Below are 24298 nucleotides of genomic sequence, written 5' to 3'. Positions count from 1 at the left end.
GTGACTCCCTTATTAGGTGTAATTTGATCCTCAGTGGTGTCATAATATTCCGTTCAAATGACTTATTGAGTGTAATTTGACCCTCGGTTGTGTCATAATATTCCGGTGTCATTTGAGCCCCATTGGGTTCAAATGACACCGGAATATTATGGCACCACTGAGGGTCAAATCACACCTAATAAGCGAGTCACGGATTACGAAAACGCTCAACTGAGTGAAATGACACCCATAGGGATCAAAAACTCCACATGATAGTATCAAAAAACACTAAATTATTACAGAAATTGTTTTGACGTCACTGGTGTATACCACCATCTCTTGACTCTGCAGTGTTGGTTCCTATAGGAACCAACACTGCAGAGTCAAGAGATTTTCGGTGAATCAGACTCCGAATCCAGCTCCGGCTTCCAATATCGACTCCGACTCCGACTATACGGCCAGAACTGTCGTTTCCAACCGACTCCGACTACCCTATTTGTCGGACTCCAACGGACTCCGACTCTGACTCCGTAGCCCTGGTGTAGGTTCAGTGGTTTGAAATTTGAATCAATGCCCCGAGTGACGTCATGTGTGAGCTAGCCATGGCTGGTTCGCTACGAAGATGAAATAGGCAATAGCCCAATCAGCAGGCTGCACTGTCAATTTGCGGACGAAGATTTGCGAAAAAAAATGCGAGACGAAGAAATGCGGAAACGAAGAAATGTGCGGACGAAGAAATGCGAGACGAAAAAATACGGAGACGAAGAAATGCGAGACGAAGAAATGCGAGACGAAGACATGCAAGACGAAGACATGCAAGACGAAGACATGCGAGGCGAAGAAATGCGAGACGAAGAAATGCGAGACGAAGAAATGCGAGACGAAGAAATGCGAGACGAAGAAATGCGAAACGAAAAAATGCGAGACAAAGAAATGCGCGGACGAAGAAATGCGGAGACGAAGAAATGCTCGGACGAAGAAATGCGAGACAAGTTGATTTCTTAGTATCTTATACATTAGTGAGGGTTTATGATACCAACAAAATACCAAAAACATTACGATTCAAATACCAAATACCAAGTTGGTATCGGTTTGGTATCGGTATACCAAAAAGTTGGTAACCGATTGACATCTCTTGTTTGTACCATATTTTGATATCCAAGGACAAGAAACGTCGGAGAAAATAATCGCGGATCGGTGCAAAAGCAAAATGCTCAAATCAGAGCGGCTTTCCTACAAAGCATTAACAGAAAGAAACGCACAAAAAGAAATGTTAACACAAAAATAAGGTGCAAAATAAGTCCACCTGGCAACAGGTCACGACGGCTCCGCCAGCAGCCCGCCGAGTAGCCTTCCGGACATAGTCACCAGGTGTTCTGGCCCCGGGCAGCAACAATCGGGTACAATGTTGTGTAGTGTGTATGTGTTGGGGGGGGGGGGGGTGCGTGCGTGCGTGCGTGCGCGTTATGATCATAGATGATGTCTTCATATATTTAGGCCATGTCGGGTCAGGTCAGGTCAGGTCAACCAGTAAGGGTTTTGCCGGGTATTTGTAGTAGGTGGCAACCCCCTCTGACAGCTTCGTAACATGTTACGAAGGCACCAAAGCTACATAGTTAATGTTCAAATGGCTGCTAGATTCGAATTCAGCTCCAAAAACTAGCCTAGAAACATGTAAAACTCGAAAAAGTGAACCAAGGTCATCAAAGGTCAATGACCTTACCTGACCTTCTGGTGACCTTGACACCCACCCTAATGCATGGGAGCAGCATAATATCCCATGTTTGAACGCTTTAAACATGGGAGGCACCAAAAGTTACGAAGGCACCAAAGCTACATAGTTAATGTTCAAATGGCTGCTAGATTCGAATTCAGCTCCAAAAACTAGCCTAGAAACATGTAAAACTCGAAAAAGTGAACCAAGGTCATCAAAGGTCAATGACCTTACCTGACCTTCTGGTGACCTTGACACCCACCCTAATGCATGGGAGCAACATAATATCTCATGTTTGAACGCTTTAACCCCCGAAAAGACTGCAAACTCGCGGCTAATGCGAGCCGACATACGCTGAATCGCGATTCCGGCCAAACATGGTCTCGAAAGAAGGTCACAGGTCAAAGATCATTAAGGTCAGGGTCTTGCAATTTTCAGATTAGCTGTGAAATTAATTATCGCGAGGGTACTGAAAGTTTCGCGCTTTTTACGCGAATTACTCGCGAAAAACCGAGGGTTCCGTTCGAAGATTCAGGCCCTGTCGCGCTAGAATGGCATATCGGCCCACTGTGCGCCGGTCGGCTCGGCAGTTCGCGGCGCAACGGCGCCGGCGTCGTACGATTCGATTTAGGTGCATTGTGTGACGAGTAACCCAGAAATAGACACTCATCAAAGAACTCTTTTGGTCCTCCGGTTCATGAAACGATACGATCAGCTACGCAATTCTTAGTGAGCTGGACGATTACACGAACACTTTGGTCTGCCGTGCCGGATCAGAGTGAACGACCACGAATCACACGAACACCATCATTGGATTTCCCGTGATGAGCTGCATCGAATAGATCATACCCCTGTTATGCAAAATATCAACTTTGAAATTTACCCTTGTTTGACCTGACCTTGACCTGACCTCCACTAGAACGTAATCTAAAATGGCCCCAATGGCCGTCTAGCCCACACCATTGAATTTTAAATGTAAAATTGGCCATAAAACATGTATCACACGACCCTAGCATAGTTGGGTTCATATTGTGACCCTTAGTGACCTGACCTCTGTCTGTGGCCTGACCTGGCATCAGCGACCTCTTTAGGCAACATATGTATTAGGTAACCAACGTTCCATCGATGTTTTTCGATAACATGCCTTTTATTTGATGTGTTAACTGACTGTTAAGCATTCCTTAGACTAAATCGGTGAAAAGATGCGACCTTTGACCCGACTTGTGACGTCATGGGTTGCACGTAGGTCAACGGAAACTGATTTCAAGCTAGTTCCCTGGTGGGGCCTGGGGCTATCGAACGCTCTTTGAATTTTCAAAATCAGTCGGTAACTTTCCGAGATCTTAGGTGGAGGGCGAAACGGCCGCACCACCCCATCAGGTGGAAGGGTCCGCCAATAGCCCAACGGGGCGCGGATTATTTATTCATTCATAGGTACAGTGTCATTTATTTTGAGAACACCTTTCTCACGCCATGACATGGTCCTCTCGTAATAGATCGGCACGGCTCTAGTGTCATTGAGCTATCAGCTGTCAGTGGTTTTCGGATAATGAAGGAAGGCTTTTGGTCGTTTTTATGTCAGATCTTGGGTCAGATCATTTTGCACCCACCTTAATTTGAATCCTTCAATAAATTTTGGTAAGATGTGTTACTACAATTTCTCGTCGTTTTTTTTTTCGCATCCGAGGCGCACTTTTCCCGGAAAGAGTCGTGCTGCTCATCAGTAATGATGATATGAGCATATCAGATGCGTTTTCATATGCCTTTTTATACATTGGATCTAGAGCTTAGAATATGCTTTGAACACGAAACCAGCATATGTATTTAAAATTGTAGTATAAACAATCGCTCATGATCTTTCCCGACATTAGATGACCTAGGATGTGAAGGGCAACCGATAATATTGTCTAAATAATTGTTCGAATTTTGCCTGCAAAATAATGTTTGAGAATGTTTGGTATAACTTTGACCCGAACGATGTGCAGCCGAATTTCCCCTCTTGAATGATTATGGACAGCTCGCGAAATTAACTTTAACCCTCGCCCCGCTGGGGGCCAAGTTGGCCCCTCTGTGGCTTTTCCTGAATAGCAAGAAAACGGCAGCGCGCAGCGCCGCCAAATTTTAAGTACCTTCCCGGGCATCAACTTGACACCTTCACACAAAATTTCAAGTCTTAGGTCACCTTAGGTCGGGAGTTATTGAGGTCAATCTGAAGTCATGTTCGAGCAAAAATGAGCAAAAAAAAACATGAAATCTTGAAACGCTCACAAAAGCTACAGTTATCAAGCAATTTTAAAGTTCTTAATATGGTTTGATAGACAAAAGGCAGCGTCACAAAACTGCGATCTCGGATTTTCAAAACTTTTCGATTTTGACCCCAAAAATTCAAAATAAGATTATTAGAAAAACGCAAAAAATCCCAAAATTTACCGAATTTCGAATAAACCGGAATATATGTGATAGTCCCTACCATCTTTTATCTGCATACCAAATTTTAGATCGATACCTCTTTTTTGGCCAAGTTATAGCAAAAAAAGCTGTTCAAAATTGGTGACGTCAAATTTTTGAACTCAATTTTTGGCAATTTTAGACCACGTAGCGAAAACAAAGACCACCATTGAACTAACTCCCCGTGACAAGTTGCATCGCATCGATACCCATTTTACGCAAAAATATTAACTTTAAAATTTGACCTAAATTGACCTAACCTTGACCTGACCTTGACCTGACCTTCACCAGAACATAATCTAACATGACCCCAAAGGCTCCCTGACCCACATAATCGTATTTGGCATATAAAATTGACCATAAAACGTGCATCACATGATATTTTCATATTGTGACCCTTAGTGGCCTGACCTCTGTGACCTGACCTGGTATCAGTGACCTAAAATAGCAGAAAATGTGTTTGACGAACATTCCCCCTCCGATGATTTTCAATGAAATGCATTTTGAAAGCGATGAAATGCTCTGATGAAAAGCGATGCACATTAGGATTAGAGTTGCAAAATTTCCCTACCGCACTACCGGCATGCCGGTAATTTTTCACTACCGCAGGTTTTTTCGTGGTATCTGGAATGTCTTGCCGGTAGCATGCCGGTATTTTTGATTTTGCACAAAAAATTATCAGCATATGATTCAAACTTTGGACACTAAGAGGCTATTGAATTGTAATAAGTTGGACAATGGGTGGCTGTTGGGTGGGGCGGTTACTGAAATTGCCAAAATGTGGCATCTCATGTAGGGGTAAGCCAAAATCAAGAATGCAGGTTTTTTAGTATGCCGGTAATTTGGCGGTTTTTTTGCTTGGGGCGTGGTACCATGCCGGTATCCCAGAAAATGTTTGTGGGGCGGGGCGGTGCCGGTAGCAGCCCATTGGGAAAACTTTGCAACTCTAATTAGGATGATGCACCTTTTTTATTCTGAATTGACAATCCTTTTTCAATTGATTGTCGTTTTCCCATAATGAATCGCTTTACTGTGCACTGCATGGCGGTTAACCCGCGCCCTGCTGGGGGGGTGTTTGAACACCCCCCTTGTGGTTTTTCGCGAATATCTCAAAAACGGCGGCGCGGAGCGCCGTCGTTTTTGGTACACCTTATCATACATTAATTCTACACATGTTGTGAAAATTTCAGACCAAGGTCATTCAAGGTCAGGTCACCAGGTCACTTGAAGTGACCTCACCTCATAAAAAGTTTCAATGTCTGTCATAGCTACACCGAGTGACCGATCGCTTTGAAACTTTCAGCGATTGCTAAGAGCAATAGCATGTACAAAATGTATATCTCAGAATTTTGATATCGATGACCTAAGGTCAGGTCAATTTTGCGACCTCCCCATTATAAGTCAATGGGAGAAAATTGAAATGCGCCTCTTTTGGACGAAAGACATTATAAACACTCCCAAACACCGAATTACAAGTGGGTTAGACACACTGAACATGAAAATGGTGTCCGTGACCCTTGTTTATGCCCTGAGGTCATCTTAGGTCACGAATGGTATCTAACAGTTTTTCGCAAATAACTTTTGATAGAGGCACGCTAGAGCGATGAAAACGCCTTAGACGTGTTCAGCTCGACGATACGGATCGACTGATATGCAACATGACCCTTTCCGGTCAGGTCATGACCTTGACCTGAGGTCAAATTTTCAAGTTGACCTTTCAAGGTCAAGTTATAGTTCATTCGATGCGTCTTGACGAGAGGAACACGATGCCGGTAAAAGTAAGCTCGTACAGGGCTTGGGTCAAAAGTTATTGCAGAAAAACTGTTTCCGAAAAAAAATCGGCTATTTTTGCAGTTTTTGCCCCCTGCAGGCAAAACCGTTGACGTTAGGTCAAATCTGAGAGGGTTACTCAGAAAGGGCGTTAATAGGGCTATCGAATGCGCTTTTCTGCGGCGCTGTATCTCTATTGGTTCCCGAGTTATGCGTTGGCTTCTTGGAAATTTTCGACATTCGACCTGGAAATCGGCGAAATTTTGCCTTCAATGACCTCTGGTGACCTGACCTTTGACCTGACCAAAAAATTGACCGAAGTGCTTTCGTCATTATTTTTGACGCTCTTTCGAACGTCGCCTTCCGCGTATCGCTACGTGGCCCAGGAGCCGAGTTACAAGGGGGGTGTTCAAACCCCCCCCCCCCCCAGCAGGGCGTGGAAATCCAGGACCCCCAGCTGGGCGCGGGTTAAAAATGTGTCGCAACTCATATTTCCTATTCGCGCCCGACATGGTCGCAAATAGCTCCAGAAGGGAAAGAAAGGGTAAAAGAGAGAAATGAAAATGAGGTTTTGCTGTAGCTTGCAATGTGTGGCAGGGGATGCCAAATGTCGTCACCGACTGCAGGGGTGCCGAATAGGGTAGGGTGGGGTAATTTGAACATGTGGGGCAATTTGAACATAGTATGAATAGCACAAAATTATGGAAAATCCATAAGTGGCACGACAGTAATACCAATAAGGGAAATTATCGTAGCTAAAAGGGCTATTATATGAACGGGGTTTAAAGTTTCAGGGAATTAAGATGTTGACGCACAATGTAAAAAATCAATTTCGCAAGTAAAAACGCCCAACAACACGTCATTGCAACTTCATTGCAGCGCAAAATATTACATTGCTAGCACCTAATACGCAACGGCTTTTGTTGTACAGTGAACTATAAAGTGCCTTCAACCCAAGAAATTGGCTTTTGAAACCTGTGTTAAAATATGGCAAAATAACTTTTAGCGTGGGGTAATTTGAACATAATGTGATGATTTTAATAAGGACAGGTATAACTCCGAAAAAAACGTTCCTAGTTTTTTGTTTTGCCAATATGTTCGACACAAAGCAGTAGCAGCTATGTGATGCCAGTTTTAGAAAATTTGTGCCTAATTTCCGTCCAATGTCCGGCATTATTCCGAATTGGACATTGGACAAAATCAGAAAACCTAATGTCCAGGTTCCGATTGGCACCACTATAACAGATGAAGTAAGGTTGGGAGAGTTTTTATTGAACGGAAATGATAGACGTTTTGTTAACTGAAGAGAGGCGACTTCTGTCAACTGACCGGTGTGCAGCATGCAGATATTGATACTCTGCAAGTGTTATGCTTGTTGTTTTGTGGATTTTTCAAATGAAGGTATGTTTAGAATTGTTCTACCAATTTGTGTATGTGTTGCATGCACTTTAGAAAATCAGTCATTTTGTAAAATGCCTAGGCATTTTGCAAAATGCCTGATTTTCCAGGCTTTTTGCAAAAAGCCTAGGCATTTTACAAAATGACTGACTCTCCAGTCATTTTGCAAAATGCCTAGGCATTTTACAAAATACCTAGCCATTTTACAAAATGACTGAGCAGCGTGTTGTAGATACGAGTACCTAATTATATACGTTTTGGTAGCGTGTGTAGGTGGACCGAGGAGTCCAGCATTAGGTATGACCAGAGGAGTCCAGCAGTGGGAAGTCCATACCTACCTCCAGGGGCGTCGTTTTGTATAGGCCTGGGAGTGCCCGAGCACTACCAATGTTCAGCTGAGCACTACCAATGTGTTGTTGAGCACTACCAACATTTTTCTTCACTTATTGAGAAAATTGCATTCAAACATGTCATACAAATAAAATGAATGAGGTTCTTATGTATAAAATCAACATGATAGCAAGTAACTTCAATGGTAAGTGGTAACTATTGATGAAAATCTATAGACTTACTCCACAAGTAGATTGAATTTGAAGTGGTTGACCAATTCAATCTTCTTGTAGCGTACCTAAGTCCATAAATTTCCATCAATACCTAGGTATCATTTTCACTTTCCACATCATGTCATTACGTCAAGTAATTTCAAGTTATGTGGTACCTACCTACCTACCTACCTACCTACCTACCAAGTTTCACAATAGGCTACCTCTCTCTATTTTGAGAAGTGCAGGCCCGCGACATTTCCAACCCCCACGTCAGCGACGCTGCTGGATTTAAAATGATCGATCTGGAGCGTCAACAAACGACTGGCCCTATGCCGGCCTGTATCTGTAAAACCATTAGAGGTCGCGAGGATTCGATCCCACACACTTAGGCGTTAGTGTCTTCTGAAACCAACGCTCTCGTCCTACGCCAAGCGACCTGATGATTCTCCCGATGTGGAGCTTGATATTTTTAACTGGGACCATGCAAGTAGGTGATGATGATGATGATGATGATGTATTTCGAATAGCCTCCATAAATGGCTTTTACGGCTAAGAGTCATACAAGATACAATACATATGAACACTTGGATAGAATCAGCACTCGACATATTACCAATTTACCATCACAGCCAGCCGGTCTAACAAACCGTCCTAATGTTCGCTGGAAGCCCGCAACCAAGTCCTAACGGCGCCCCGGCATCCCCGAGCGGTCCTCGCCTCCCGAACATCAGAGGGGGACCGATTCCACGCGGCCGTCGCCCGGTAAGTATAAAACTTCCGGGCGAACTCCCGTCGCACCCGGGGCGGCTGCAGCAGACCGGAGAGCGTACCGCGCGTATCTCTCTCCGCCACGTCTCTCCGGTACACCACCCGGTCACGCAACGCGTCGGGAGCTAACGGATGATGTATGGTTCTAAATAACATGGCCATATCGCGTTCAGTTATGAGGTCCTCAATGGTCGGCCAGTGGAGCTGCTAGCGGTGAAACATGATCGTACCTTTTAGCACAAAAGATGATGCGAGCACAGTGATTAAGAACTTTTTGCAGGCGGTGGCGTTGAGTTAAACCACAAGCACCATATACAGTCAAACAATATAAAATGTGAGGGAACACCAGTGCTTCGATTAAAAATCTCTTCACTTCAGATGGCAAACGGCGAGACATCTTGCCCAGACCGCTGATAATTGCGTAAGAACGACGCACCACCAGCGACACATGCGAAACCCATGTTAGATTACAATCAACGGACACGCCCAAAACCTTGACTGATGGTGATGGATTAATAATAGTGTCGTCAAAGTTAATACAAAAGTCAACATCACGTCGCTGCCTACACCTGACGACCATAACGTCGGTTTTAGATGGGTTTATGCGCAAGCTATTGTCCGCAAACCAAACACTCGCCACCTTTAGACTTGCTTCTACGCGCTGCCGAAGGTCGGGTAAGTCTGATGGATTACCCGAGTGGACAAATTGTGTGTCATCAGCATACATTACGATTTTACAGTCATCAAAGTAAGCTGGCATGTCGTTGGTGAATAGAAGGAACAAGATCGGCCCTAGCAATGAACCTTGGATCACGCCGTGCGTGACAGGCGCAGCTGTCGTTCCTCCCCTAACGCGCTGAGAACGCTCGGTTAGCCAGTTTTCAAACCAGTGGGTACATACGCCATACCATCCTAATTTGTCTAACAGTCTGGAATGCTTAACGGAATCAAAAGCTTTAGACGTGTCCGCCGTCGTAATACATGAAATAAGGCCGGAATCCAAATTTTCAACTACGTGGCCGATTACATGAAGCATAGCTGTCTCAGTAGAGTGTCCTGGTCTAAATCCGTGCTGTTCATTACATAGGATATTGTGATCTATCAGATAAGTCATAAGTTGCTCACAGACAATACGTTCTACAATTTTTGCAACTGTTGGAAGAATCGATACTGGCCTATAGTTGTTCGGTTCGAGTTTAGAGCCTGACTTATGCAGTGGTATAACATCTGCCGCCTTCCACGGCGTAGGTAGCACTCCAGTCGATAGGGAAGCGTTCACAACATGCAGCAGTTCTGGGCCAATCACTGGGAGAGTCATGCGAATCATGCCTATCGTGATGCCGTCGCCGCCGGAAGCCCGAGAACCGGACATCCGTTGGACGGCGGCCGACAGCTCCGGCAGCGTCGCGGGACGGACGCGGAACGCTCCGCTCACCACACAGCGCGGCCGCGGAGGGAGGGCGGCTCGGTCCGTCCGCTCACTGTCAATCGCCGCCGCCACACGGGCTCCCACGGTCGCAAAGTGCTGGTTAAGCCGGTCTGACCACGCACTGGTGCCTCGTTCAGTGTCGACGGTCTTCCGGGACGAGATAAGGTATCGTTGAACGTCTTTCCACGTGTGTCTCCGTGAGTTGCGGAAAGACGTGGCGAAGAAGTCGGACCGCGCCCGTGCCTGGGCGCTCCTCGCTTGCTCTCGGCTCACACGGTAGGCGTCACGCGTCTCGGGGCTCGGGTCACTCTCGCACTCTTGTCTGGCCAGATCCCGCGCGCGCATCAGTGCACGCACGTCATCGTTGTCGGTGAGCCAGGGGCACGGTGGATGCCTGGGTCGGATCGTGATCAGCGGCATGTGCCGGTCTATAACTGGTGACCACACGTCCCTCCAGGCCGACCACTTCTCCTCCACTCCGACCGCCTCCCGCATCCCGCTCCAGTCTGCCAGCAGGAGATCTAGCCGGAGAGCGTCCGGCACCAGCGAGCGGGTCGATCTGATGGTGACCTGCCTCACCCGCCGCTTCTCCCGCGCCGCCGACAGACGAGCGGCCACCATGTGATGATCGCTGCAGTGACTGGGAGTGACGGAGACGGTGGTGGTCGTGTCTGAGGTCGGGACTATGACGTGGTCGATAGTCGTTCCAGGTGCAGACGGGGTGTCTGTCATCGCTGTGTTGGGTCTTGTTATTTGTTGGACGATCTGCTTCAGACTCAGATCCTCTAGCAGCTGAAGATAACTCGCCACCCCCGGTTTTGTCGGCTGAGACGTATCGAAATTCAGGTCACCGAGAACGTGTACCGGCTTTCCCAGTCCCAGTGCGTGCACTAATTGACCATGTAGATCGTCCGTGGTCGGGTTCATAGGGACGCCGGGTGGCCTATAGCAGACCCCGATCACTTTGGCCTGTCCCCGGCACACACTAATCCACACGCTCTCCAATGGTGAGCCATTGGAAGGCACTTCCAACTGCTCTACACGCAGCTCTGATTTATATGCGACACATATTCCTCCCCCTCGCACTCTCCGGCCGTCCCGAGCCGGCCGGTCTCTCCGGAGCACGCGGTAACCAGGGAAGACGAGAAATCTGCTGTCTAGATCATCCTGGAGCCAAGTCTCAGTCAGGCACATGATGTCGATCTCATACCGTTGTAGCAATTCCATCACATCGTCCAACGACAGCATCAGTGACCGCACGTTGAGATGGGCGACGTGCAGAGTGGCCGCCGGCCGGCGCGCACCGCTCGCCGCGCCCCCCGCCCGTCCGCCGTCCGCCAGGCGGCGCGTCCGCCGCTCAGTCAGCCGGCTCGGGCGGACCAGGTAGTTCACCATGTTACCGCCAGGCGGCCGGTCCGCCGGCCGGGGGGCAAGAGGCCACCGTCCCGGCGGCCGCATCCCGATGTGTACCGGGATCCGACTCTCTCCCTCCTCGGTCCTCTCTCTCCGCCTTGGCGCGCGCAGCACCGGAATCCAGGTGAGGGCTCGGTCGTAGAGCTGCCGACCAACCGGGCGCCGGCCACACCACCGCCCCGTCGCCGCGGCGCCACTGCAGGCGGCGCGGCGGCCGGCTCTCCTCCCTCTGTCGTGCCGGGGGCCAGCCTCGGACACAGCGCAGCGGCGCGTCCAGCTCCGGGCCCCGGGAGGCCGGTCCTGTCATCCCGGCCCAGCCGCGCCCCCTCCCTCCACGGCCTGAGACCGGCCCCGATCGACCAGTGGGGGCGGAGCGGCGGCGGGCCGACGTCACCGGCCAGGCCACAGCTCCACCGAGACCCATGTCGGTAGATCGGGACGACGGCCGGCGCTCGGCGCACAGTCCGGTTATATGTCTTCTGGAATCGGTAGAACGCCGGGCCGCGGGTCGAGGGAGGCCCCTCCATGCGCGGGTAACAGACATTCCAGTCACGTTTTCACTCACGAGTAGGTACTCAAAGCTGTCAAAGACACAATCAAACAAAGACTACACTCATTCGTTTACATGTAATTGTACATCAACCGGGCCTGCCTACTGACTAGGGCCGGTCTCCGGCTGGTTTTGTTAGGTCTAGTTTCAGGCAGAACATGAACGGCGTTGATGTAGGTACTTGGGAATTTTTACAGCGTTAACTAAACAATGCCTTATGCTACAGCCGAGTCTGCAACTCAACCTGGTCGTTTCTCAGCATTGTCGTCATCACAGAGCTTCAAATCGATCAGCTACAGGCTGAACACGTACCTATAGGGTATAGGAAGACGTCCAAAAACTGTTGGCCATAGTATCTGTAGTGGGATCTACGTTCCATGCTGGTCAGGCATTTTGCAAAATGCCTAGTCATTTTGTAAAATGGCTAGCCATTTTGAAAAAAGCCTGGTTGCGTTCAGTCATTTTTCAAACAGCCGTCTTTTTGTAAAATGCCTAGGCATTTTACAAAATGACTGATTTTCTAAAGTGCCTGCAACATATGCATCAAACAACATCGGTGCTGGCGAGATTATCGTTTTTATGGCACGTAAAGGCAGTATGTTCAAATTACCCCACGGTGGGGCAATTTGAACACACCGTGACTTGGTGGAGAAGTGAGGCTACGCTATCCAAGGTACGCTCGGCTCGTCCAAAAATGAGCTGTTTGCATGGTGAAAGGAAGTGACATTTGCGCAACTGAAACAGTTATTCTTCATCCAGGGTTGAGCTGGAATTTGGTACGACGGAGAAGATGCAAAAATATGTTCAAATTACCCCACCCTACCCTACAGCGCGGACCTCGAATATCATACGAGATAGCCCGCAAAACTGGGGCTTTCGCCTTCTTTACGCCTTCGGTGCATCACGTGATCAGTTGTTACTTACGTAAACGTGTTGGATAAACGTTCCTGTTCGAGTGATTTAGTGCTTAGAGTATAGGTTACCTTTTTGAGATCATATTTCGTCTTTTCAGGCGTCGCATTTTTTGCCATTTTTTAATATGGAAAAACTCATAGACTTATTTGCGACCCTCCCCGGTCGCTAATCGGGAAGAGTTCCCTATTAGCGTTTTTTTGCAATGGTTTGCCAAAATGCTCACTACAAATAAATTACCCAGCCAGCAATTCGTCCGGGATGCGGTTGGGGACGGTCGGGATAGGCTCCGGATGTCCCGACTTGTCCCTACCGGGTTGGGTAGGCTTGGGTTGTCCCAATCGATACCGGACCTCGATGGCCGGCGGTAGGGGTGACTCAGGATTTCCGGACCGCATGCTTAATCGGTTGGGACGCGGTACGGATAGCCCAATCGAATCCCATGTTTAGACAGGCTCGTGATTTACGTTGTTATCCCAACCGATCTGAGAAGGCGCTTCGGGCACCATATCCGGTGGCCCAGAAAACCTGGAAAAGCAATCAGATGGGCCGCGTGCAGGCAGACGCGTCCTCTGAGCGCAGCGGCCAGTCTAGCTGCCGCGTTGGTCAAGTGTCGATCCCTCCTTTGAGCTGCTGCCTCAGGATATTGCTTTTGAACTGGCTCTAGCAAGCGGTCGGTTCAACTGTTGTCGTTGCAGGGAAATCAGTCCGTCTTTGAGAACAGGGTGAGTATAGTGCACACTTCATCCGTGATGTAGGGAGCGGGAAAGCTATAGGTAATAGAAATTGTTATGTTCGTTGTGGTTGTACGGCATGTGAATTACACTCGTGCTGTCGCATGTTTGATCAGTTATCATGGACAGAAGATGTTTTGGTCTCATTGTCAAGTGTCGTTAATGGTTGCATTGTAGGTTTGAAACCTGAATTACCAGGCATACCATGTGAAATGTCAGATGTGGGTTATTTCTTAGTGATTTTTAGTGTGTCCCAGACTTTGATTAATAACCTCTTGGTCATTTTCAGATGCTCTCTTGGCACAGTGGTGAACCGCCCGACCAGATGCCAGCCGTCTAGTTTCGCGGTGGCTCTCTGAAGCTCGTGACGGCAGACGGACAGACTGTCTGCAGAGGAGCCGACACGAACAAGGCGCAGGCCTGCTATAATGACCGTGAACACCGGAAGTGAGTCCGCTGTGCCAGCGCCTTGCAGCGGCGCTAAGATGATGGCCGACGCCACGAATGTGCTGGCCAGGCTGTGAATTTGTGAAAATTTGACCTGTGTGCAACCAGTAAATTTGTGAATATATTTCAGTGTCCAATGTAATTCATTTTGTCGTGCAGGCATTATAAAGGTTGAGTTGGAGAATAATGAAGAGGCGAGGGGGTTGCGGTGGCGCAAGCAAAGTGGTCGCATCTGCATAACAGCAATCTGCGGTTATAAGACTGCGGTTAATATGTCAGATGCCTGCGGTATTCCCAAACCGGCCGTGCGGGCCGAGTTGGGACATCCCGATCGAGTTCATCGCTTGTTAAAATGCCATAAGGTGGTCCGGATGCGTGCGGGATTTCCGAACCGGTTGTACGGGGAGATTTGGGGAATCCCGATCGGGATCGGAGTTCAGCGCTTGTTAAAACGCCATAAGGCGGTCCGGATACGTGCGGGATCTCCCAATCGGCCGTGCGGGGTAGGTTGGGATATCCGGACCGTTCCAGCCCGTACAAAGTGTCTCATTTCCCAATCCCGTCCCACTCCGGTCCCGATCGGGATGGTGCGGGCTGAGTCCGAAAATCCCGATCGGGAACGGAGTGGGATTGCTGGCTGGGTTGGGGCAGAAAATGACTATATTTTAATAGAAAAATGAACAATCGCTCCGAAAATCAAGCCAGTAATGCAGTGGCACCCATAGAGCGTGAGCAATGACGGTTCAAATTAACCCGCGCGGGGCTGGGGTCTCCAGCCGAGCGCGCGGGGCTGGGGGGGGGGGTAAATTTTACCCCCCCCCCCCTGTTATCTCCCGAACTAATGGTCGGATTTGGAAAATTCAAACGCCAATCGAAAGATCTCATCACGAACAACTAAAAACATGTACTTAATTTAAAGTTTGAGGTCAAGGTCAAGGTCAGGTCAAGGGTACAAATTGCAAGTTTCTACAGTATCGGCCTTGCACCGTAGTTGCCGAAGAATGGAGTCATGGACTGAGACTGATTGCCCAAAACGTGTTCTTAGGCTACCAAGACAATATTTGTTGCATACAATATCATTCAGAGGTCAAGGTCAAGGTCAGGTCAGGTCAGGTCAAGTCACCAAAAACAAAATATAGAAAAGGCCATGTGCGAAACATGTTTTATGGGTCATTTTACTCATAGAATTCAATAGGCACACTCAATAAGTGATATGGACCACCTCTGGATGAATTTCAGGTCGAGGTCAGGTCAAGGTCAGGTCAAGTGAGGTCAAATTTTGAAGTTATTTGTTAAGGCCTAAAAAGGTGTCTATCTGATGTAGTTTTTCACGGCGAATCGAATGGTGCTATTTTTGTTTCCGTACGAGGTCCAGAACTTTTAAAAAAAATCATTTTTCAAAAATTTTGTGAGTCGTGACGTCATACAATTCTTAATAACTCCCACATTTTTGAACCGATTCTTCTAAAAATTGGTATGTATGTGCACATAGACCACTTCTCTGACACATATTCCGGTTTTTTCGATACACTCAAAATTTTGGATTTTATAACTTTTCCCAAAAAAGTCAGTTCTTTTTTTGGAAAAAAAATTGTGGAGTGGGCCGCTAGAGGCCGGCACGAGCTGCCATCAAAGGCCGGCATAGGCTTCTAGATGTTCCCTGGGTTCCATGAGAGCGGCGTGGGCCCATCAAAGGCTGACTCCAGGGCTCTCGCGAGTCCTGGGCCGTGGGGCCTTGAGGCCAGTGTGGTTCCCTCTGTTACCGGTATCGGGCCTCCAGAGGTCCGCTTGAGCCCTAACAGGTCGGAGATAGCCCTCTGGGTTCTGATGACGACATTGAGTCATCAGAAGCTTGAGCAAGGGCCCTAATATCCCGAGTTGGGACCTCCTAAAGCTAAGGGCAGGGCATCAGCCACCAGCCGGCGGAGGGCCCTAAGAGATCAACATCGGCTCTTGGAGGGCGACCTGAGCTCTCTGAGACCCGCGCCCTGCTGGGGGAGGGGGCTGGGGGGGCTGCCGTTTGAACTTTGAACACCCCCCTACGGTTTCATAGCCCTGGGCCTGCATACGGAGGGCAGGATGTGTCAATAGCCCTGGGCGCCGCTGAGAGATTCTTCAGCAACCACTGATCAGCGAGTTTAACCCGCGCCCCACTGGGGTCTGTGTATAACACGCCCCACTGGGGGGGGGGGGCTATTCATAGCCCCCCTCCTAACTCCGAAACTACTGGGCCGATCGTCAAAATTCAAACGGCATCTGATAGCCCCGGAAAAACTGTCGGGCGAAACCTAATTTCATTACCGATGACGTCACAGGTCAGGTCAAAATAAAAATTATCGATATTTGTCTTGTTCACATTTTGGGCTCTGGCTGCCGTCTTACAAGTCAAATCTGGCTGATTTTTGGTTTACACACTCGTCAACAGATGCTTTAGATACCCTGAGGGTACCAAACTTGTACTTTGATTTTCAGGTCAGGGTCAGGTCATCATAGGTCACGAAAATCTTATGTTATAAGTCGGTCACGTGACACATGTTTTATGATCCATTTAGGCCATAGATTTCGAATTCGGTGTCGCCTGTGTCATTTGAGACCATTTTCATCTGAATATAGCTGGGGTCAGGTCACTTTCAGGTAAAAAAGGTCAAATTTCAACGCTGAAATTTTTCAACAAAAACATGTCTAAAGGATGCAGTTTGAGCTCAGGAATACGATGGTGCTATTTGTATTGGTGTACGATGTCAAATTCGTACAGAAAAATTGATTTGAAAAATAAAAAATTGCGAAATTTTGCTATAATGCGTATAACTTGGCCATTTTTGAAGATATCTGGCTAAAACTTGCTAGAGTAAGTCATAACCATTCGCTCTATCATAAATATTCCGTTTTTTTTTCGAAAAGTCAAAAGTTTTTTGAGAAAAAAAATACAAATTTTAAATTTTACTATGAATAATTTTCAAAATTTTCAAAATTTTCAAAATTCGAGATAGCAGTTTGATAGCGCAGTCCATTTTTAGTCCTCTCATGCAAAGAAATTTGATCTAGCTCAAAAACTGAGCTCTTGGGAGCGATTCCCGTGCTTCCATGTTCTGCGTCGAAATCGGCCGAACATGACGTCACTCTGACGTCATTTCCGGCCGACCCATGATAGATTCGAAGTTCAAATTTTGACACAAGGTGTCAAATTGATGGAGCCGAACGTACTGAAAGTTTGGCGGCGATACGTCAAGCGGTTTAGAAGTTATTGCAGAAAACGGGAGGGGGCTATGAATAGCCCCCCCTCCCCCAGTGGGGCGCGGGCGATCGCAATGCGTGTCACCCTGGCTCCATTACCTGCCGTATTGTGTAAAGAAAAGAGGCGACCCCGAGGGTTGAACAATGAACAGGCACCATGCCAGTCGTCCATTTCTTTGCAACTCCAGACGCAGATCGAACTGCCCAATGCCCATGTCCGGTTTCAACCGGCTTGGATGGTGTAAAACAAATAGACATTCCGACCCGCCTCTTCGAAGTCCTTTCCAGGCATAGCGAGCGTCTACAAACATTGCTGCGTACCCAGCATCGTGCTGCAGGTCACCGAGTGAAAACACGAGTCGCATGTGGCTAAAACTGGTTATAACCGGCTACTGGGTGGTTACAGCCGGCTAGATCCGCTACTGGGCGGCCACAGCCGGCTAGATCCGGATAGATCCGGATAGACCCGCACCGTCAGAGGCCATCCTCCTCCACAAAGCGTCAACCAGAACGAGCTCAGACGGGGGAGTGGCGGCGATTCAGCCAATGGCGACGCACACACCCGCCGGTCGGCGGGTTACACCTTTGAGCGCGGCCGGGGTCGGCCGGTACGTACGTACCCGGTGCTGGCGGCGCGCGCAGCAGCAGCACTCAGCGGCCGGCAGCCGGTAGCCAGCTGACGCAGCGGTCCTCGACAGCAGCGCAGCAGGCGCATGGTGGCGGCGCCGAGTTCAGACCGCCAGGCTGGGCAGAGGACGGCCGCACTGGGCGTCACACGGCACCGACCACAACCAGCGCGAACGTACCGCCCGGCCTCCCTGGCCGACCACGAATAACATGAGGCTGAGCTCGCTCGCGCCGGCCGGGCCCCGGCCACGCTACACCTTTTTGCCAGCTGGGCTCTGCGTAGTAGTCCTGTGTTATTATTCCGGTCATGCTCCGTGTGTGTGTGTGTGGGGGGGGGAGTGATATCGACCTCGCCCGGCACTGTGGGATAGTCAGAGACTTACCTGGGATGAACCGGAGTTTGTACAGACTTCACTCTCCTCAGCACAGGGGGATGCAACTTTGTTGATGCAGTCACCCCTAAGGTTTTTCGCAAATAGCTCGCGTAAAAAGCGGCCGATCGCGACTTAACTTTCAGTTTATCGCGACTTAACCCTCAAGTTGATCAATTTTACACCTACCCTGAAAATTTCATGAAATTTCCTGTTGAAAATTCCCAAATGATCTCTGACCTGTGATATGTTTTCCGAGACCATGTTTGGCGCCAGAATCGCGATTCGGCATAGGTCGGCTCGCTTAAGGGTAGTGTGCCACCTTTGAAAGATTTCCCATTTTATTTTTCCTAGGATAAGAAGCTTCTGTTTTTACCTAATATCGCAAAAAAATAAAAAATGGGCCTGGAATAGTGCCTTTTTCGCCTAAAAGTTTATCGGTTTTTCGATATGTATAACAACTGTAGTGGGCTCACCTGCAAACAGGCGTCGGCAACAATCGCGAATGCGGCGCACATGTGACAATAAGCAAAGGTCATTATAGAGTTACGACGTACGAGAATGAGTTATCAGCTGTCTAATCGTAGACAACACAATGTCGAGCCTTAAACTGTAAGCCTGTATTGGTATTGTTTCTTTTATTTGGCTGTCGAACATTATTTATGGTTTGAAATATGATTTTATGTAAAATAATTGATATGAAAAAGCCGTCTCTTAAGTTATGACCCCATTTCACCACACGCAAGTGGCAGAAATGACAATGATCAGCTGACGCATTTTTCTTGGCCGAAGTCAGAGCGCGCGGCCCGACGCACCACCACCGCACCAAAAAGTATGAGCAGAAGCCGCGCCCAAAGCCAGGGCCCCGGTAACGTGAGGTAGCCGAGTCGGGGCAGCGTGCGCTGACCCAAGCCGGGGCCGCAGCTTTGGGCGCGGTCTACCGCATCCCTGCGGGCAGCCCCGGGCTATCACATGACACCGGGAGGACGCGCGGCCCCGGCTTGGGTCAGCGCACGCTGCCCCGACTCGGCTACCTCACGTTACCGGCGCGGGGCCCTGGCTTTGGGCGCGGTCTACCGCACCACCTAACAGGCGTGTTCGAAACCGCAGGAGATGATGATGAACGGGTTTATCGAAACTTGATTGGATGAGCATATCGGTAATAGCGATTTCAGTGTGTGCATTTATTGTTCATAGTGATGTGAAATGTGGTTGGGGTACGACCGACAACCCGTCGGGGCGAATTTCGCACTGGGGTACTCAAAATTTGAAGAATTTAAGACGTTTCCATGAGTTTTGAAGGTATGGATAAGTTCTAAAATCCGGTTCTCCTTATCTGGGCCATTAACTCCATACGGTCCAGGAAAGCTGGCACACTACCTTTAAGCCGCCCGGTTGCAGTCTCTTGCTGGTTTCAAACGTTCAAACATGCGATATGATGTTGACCCCATGCACTAGGGTAGGTGTCTAGGTCATCTGAAGATCTTGTTTATTTGTTTGTTTTGTTTATTTACCAAAATCACCAACAGGGACAAGCCCCACTGACAGGCGAAGTTAAGATGAAAACAATTAAACAGTATAAGAAACATTGTAAACATCGTACCTGTCGCGTCACAGCTCACGCAGTTCCCAACTATTCTATAAAATGGAGAAAGATAAAGGTGAGCTAAAATACCTGATGCATAAAATGAATCATGAAAGATGCAATATAAGTGCAAATGAAGCACGAGGCAATAATAAACATCAGCAAATTGATTATGTGTATGTGTTTGGCTCAAAAAGTTCAATTTAACCCTCGCCGGCACAGGCCATTTTGCGTCCTTCGACGGCACAAGGGGGGGTTGGTACGACCCCCCTCGCGTTTGGCCCCTGATCGAGCTAGAGCTTCGCAGAAAAAACGAGCGTGCTGCCCGTCACTAGAGGAAGCCGATGATACCCAATTTTAAGGTCCTAGGTCATCGGGTGACCTTCCAGGTCGGGTCAATGACCCGAAAACCGGGAAAATCGGGACATGTCAGAAAGTCGTAAAGTGTGGCTGCTACGTGGTTTTCCGGGGTGCTGATCACAAATATCGTGTTAGTTTTGATCAGAGATGATGTCTTTAAGCATTTAGACCAGGTCGGGTCAGGTCAGGTCAGGTCAACCGGTAGGGGTTGTGACGGGTATTCGTAATACGTGTCAACCGCCTCTGACAGCTTCGTAACATGTAACGAAGGCACCAAAACTACTTCGTAAATGTTCAAATGGTTGCTAAATTCGAATTCAGCTACAAAAACTAGCCTAGAAACATGTAAAACTCGAAAAAGTGAACCGAGGTCACCCGAGGTCACCAAAGGTCAATGACCTGACCTGACCTTCAGGTGACCTTGACACCCACCCTAATGTATGGGAGCAACATCAAATCACATGTTTGAACGTATGAAACCACGAAAAGCTTGCAAACGCACGGCTAATGCGAGCCGACATACGACGAATCGCGATTCCGTCCAAACATGGTCTCGGAAAAGAGGTCACAGGTCAAAGGTCATTTGGGTCAGGGACATTAAATTTTCAGGGTAGGTGTAAAATTGATCAATGCGAGGGTACTGAAAGTTTCGTCGCGATCGGCCGCTTTTTACGCGAGTTATTCGCGAAAAACCTTATGGGGGGGTTGCATCCCCCCCCCTGTGCCGGCGAGGGTTAAGAAATGCATGTATCATGGTCGTGAAGTAGTCACGAGAAATTGCCAAGATTCAGTTCACGATTTTGGAAAATGCGGAACGATAATAAATAATCGAAGATAGCCATTTGATTGTTCATGTTATTGGCAGTCTAATGGCGTTTACGGCATGTCTGTATGTCTATTCTAAGATTTTATATGATTTTTTGAACATATGCCGTTTTTGGTCGAAAACTCAGAAATCATGACGTCACTAAAACTTCGATATCTCAAAACTTTGGGACCGATTTTTTTTAACTTTGTCACAATACACTTCAATCAATTCCCTACAGGTACCCAAAATTTGGCACGCCTGCGGCGCGCCGTTTTTATGCTATGGCCCGGCGAAAAAAGTGGGGGCGTTTAAGCCCTCCAGCAACTCGCAGGTTAATGTTGTGCATAGGACGAAAGATGTTTTAATGGTGTTATGCCCCATACCTAGTGTAATGAGACAGAGGAACATACAATGTTATAAACATATGGAAATGTCAAATGTGTCTGAAAAAGTATCGTGTACCAATATTAGTGGGGTGCAAAGAGGTAATACACGGCAAATAAATCATATTCATAATGTTAGCCAGCGCCGTGCTGGTGGCCTGAATTTTCCGTGTCGTGCTGGGGGGGGGGGCGTTTTCACGCCTCCCGTCTGACTCGGCTCCTGGGCCACGTAGTGACACGCGGTAATGCGGCAATCGAAAGAGCGTCAAAAATGATGGCGGAAATGCTTTGATAATTTTTAAGGTCAGGTCAAAAGTCACGTCACCAGAGTCAAATGTCAAATTTTGTCTATTTCAACAATTTTTGAAACACCTGAGGACTAACTCGGAAACCAATAGAGCTAGAGCGCCACGGAAATGTGTGTCTGTGTGTATACTGATGTGTAGGTACACCGACTGTTTATGTGTCCCTATTACATGAGATCATGAACTGAGAAGCTTTTACCAATAATACAATCAAAGAAACTTCGAAAAGTAAATTCAGCTTCCTAAAACGCAATGCTTTTAGACGACCTAGGTTGACCATGACTTGACCCTGACCCTGACATCTGTACATCGTTGAACAACATGTTCTATGATAGGTGGAAGGTAAACCTGGCAAAAAAGGCCGAAATCAAGTCGTCAAAAGCTCACAAGACCCATAGCCAACGTAAGATATTAGGTATTTGTTATTTGGGTCATGACATGACCTGAAGAACAAGGTCATATCTCCAAAACCAAAAACCACAGAAACTTGAAATTTTCAGTGGACGCTAAGAAGGATAGAGAAGCAGCTATACGAAAAATCAGGCTTCTAGCTTTAAAAATAATGAGTGCAGAGCAGAAAAACTACCTGGGGGTGGTAACCGACACCCCCCCCCCCAATGTGCGGGCGAGGGTTAACCTGCGCCCTGATGGTAGAGCCATTTTGGTACCCCTCCCCCTGTGGTTTTTCTTGAATAGCGAAAAAACGGCGACGTGCAGCGCCGCCAATTTTTTGTACCTTTTGAGACATCAACTTAACCTTCGTACAAAATTTCAAGTCATATGTCACATTAGGTCAGGAGTTATTGAGGTCAAACAGAGGTGATCTTCGAGCAAAAATGAGCAAAAAACATGAAATATTGAAACGCTCACAAAAGCTACAGTTAAACAAGCATTGTCAAAGTTCGTATGGTCGTGTAGAAAAAAAAGACGGCACTACAAATATGCTATCTCGGATTTTCAAATTTTTGTGAGTTTGACCCCAAAATCAAAAACTATTTTTTATAAAATAGCAAAAAAATCCTGTAAGTTTTTCGATTTCGAAAAACGGAATATATATAAAAGTCCCTACCCTCTTCTATCTACATACAAAATTTTAGATCGACACCTCCTTTTTGGCCAAGTTAACCCTCGCCCGGACATGGGGGAGGGTTGCCACCCCCAGATAGTCTTTCTGCTCTGCACTCAACATTTTTAAAGGTAGAAGCCTGATTTTTCGTATAGCTGCTCCTCTGTCCTTTCTTGATGTCCACTGAAAATTTCAAGTTTCCGTGGTTTTTGGTTTCGGAGATATGACCTTGTTTTTCAGGTCATGTCATGACCCAAATGACCAATTCTCAACATCTTGCGTTGGCTATGGGCCTTGTGAGCTTTTGACGCCTTGATTTCGGCCTTTTTTGCCAGTCTCACCTCCCACCTATCATGGAACATGTTGTTCGACGATGTACAGATGTCAAGGTCAAGGTCAAGGTCAACCTAGGTCATCTATAATAATTGCGTTTTTGGCAAGCTAAATTTACTTTTCGCGAAGTTTTTTGACTGCATTTTTGCTTCTCAAATCATGATTTCATGTAATATGGACACATAAACAATCGGTGCACACATCAGTATACACACAGACACACACAGACATACAAGCACATATCATTGACCTTGACCTAACTTGACCTGAAATGACCTCAGCAGCAAAAACCTGGTCGGGTAGTGTGACAAAGAGGTTCTAGCTGGCTTGGCACCAGAAAACGGCATCGTCATCGGTATATGATAAGCAGCGCACTGCGCACTTGATATCCAACGGTGACCCAAAACAGCAACATATTTTAGTTTGACCTGACCTGGAAGGTCAATGACTGACTTGAGAAGGTAAAGCTGGGTATCATTGGATTCGTCTCTTCCCAAAAAAATGGTCTTTACTGCGAAGCTCTATCTCCAACAGGAACGAAATGGCGCGGGGTGGCAACCCCCCCCCCCCCATGTGCGTTCTAGGATGGGAAAATGGCATGTGCGGGCGAGGGTTATAGCGGAAAACAAACTGTTCAAAATTGATGACGTAAAATTTTCGAACTCAATTTGAGCAATTCTACACCACGTAGCGCAAAAAAAGACCATCATTAGACTCCTCGTGACAAGCTGCATAGAATCATTAGACTATCTCAACTCAACACAAATGTTAAAGGAAATATATCACTTTTAACATGGGGTTTTGAAATGGAATAGCAGTTTTGTAGCTTGAACCGAGAATAGCACAAATCAGGAGCTTTTACGGCCCTGGCGATCACCCTAGGCAAAGATATTCCATTTCTCGTCCCGATAGGGGTCCTTGTAGAGGAATGCGGTCCTTGTATAGAGAAGTGCAGCCACGTCATTGTCAGCCAATCAGCATGCTGCTTACAGCCAATGCAGCATGCATATTGCGTAGGTTTGAACTACGCAATATGATTGGTCGACGCGTCATAAGCTTCCACGTCAAACATTGTGTAATATAAAATATAGTTCTCCCTATACTGATAATAAAAAGTAA

At 47.5% G+C, this 24298-nt stretch overlaps 1 protein-coding gene across 1 annotated transcript in view; it reads right to left on the bottom strand.

Moving 5' to 3' along the window:
- LOC122393880 (dimethylglycine dehydrogenase, mitochondrial-like) overlaps window positions 1-18169 on the bottom strand; it is a gene marked incomplete at its 3' end in the record, with an annotated part of 355513 nt that extends 337344 nt beyond the window's left edge. The window contains exon 1 of the mRNA XM_043390320.1: window positions 17962-18169. Coding sequence (XP_043246255.1) covers window positions 17962-18056 — 95 coding nt within the window. The remainder of the gene's footprint in view (window positions 1-17961) is intronic.
- Window positions 18170-24298: the final 6129 nt, after the last annotated feature.

The sequence above is a fragment of the Amphibalanus amphitrite genome, unplaced genomic scaffold (assembly GCF_019059575.1).
Source record: "Amphibalanus amphitrite isolate SeventyFive unplaced genomic scaffold, NRLGWU_Aamphi_draft 000560F_arrow, whole genome shotgun sequence".
Classification (NCBI taxonomy): domain Eukaryota; kingdom Metazoa; phylum Arthropoda; class Thecostraca; order Balanomorpha; family Balanidae; genus Amphibalanus; species Amphibalanus amphitrite.
Note: the sequence above shows the minus strand (reverse complement) of the source record. Positions and strands in the feature narration are given on the sequence as shown.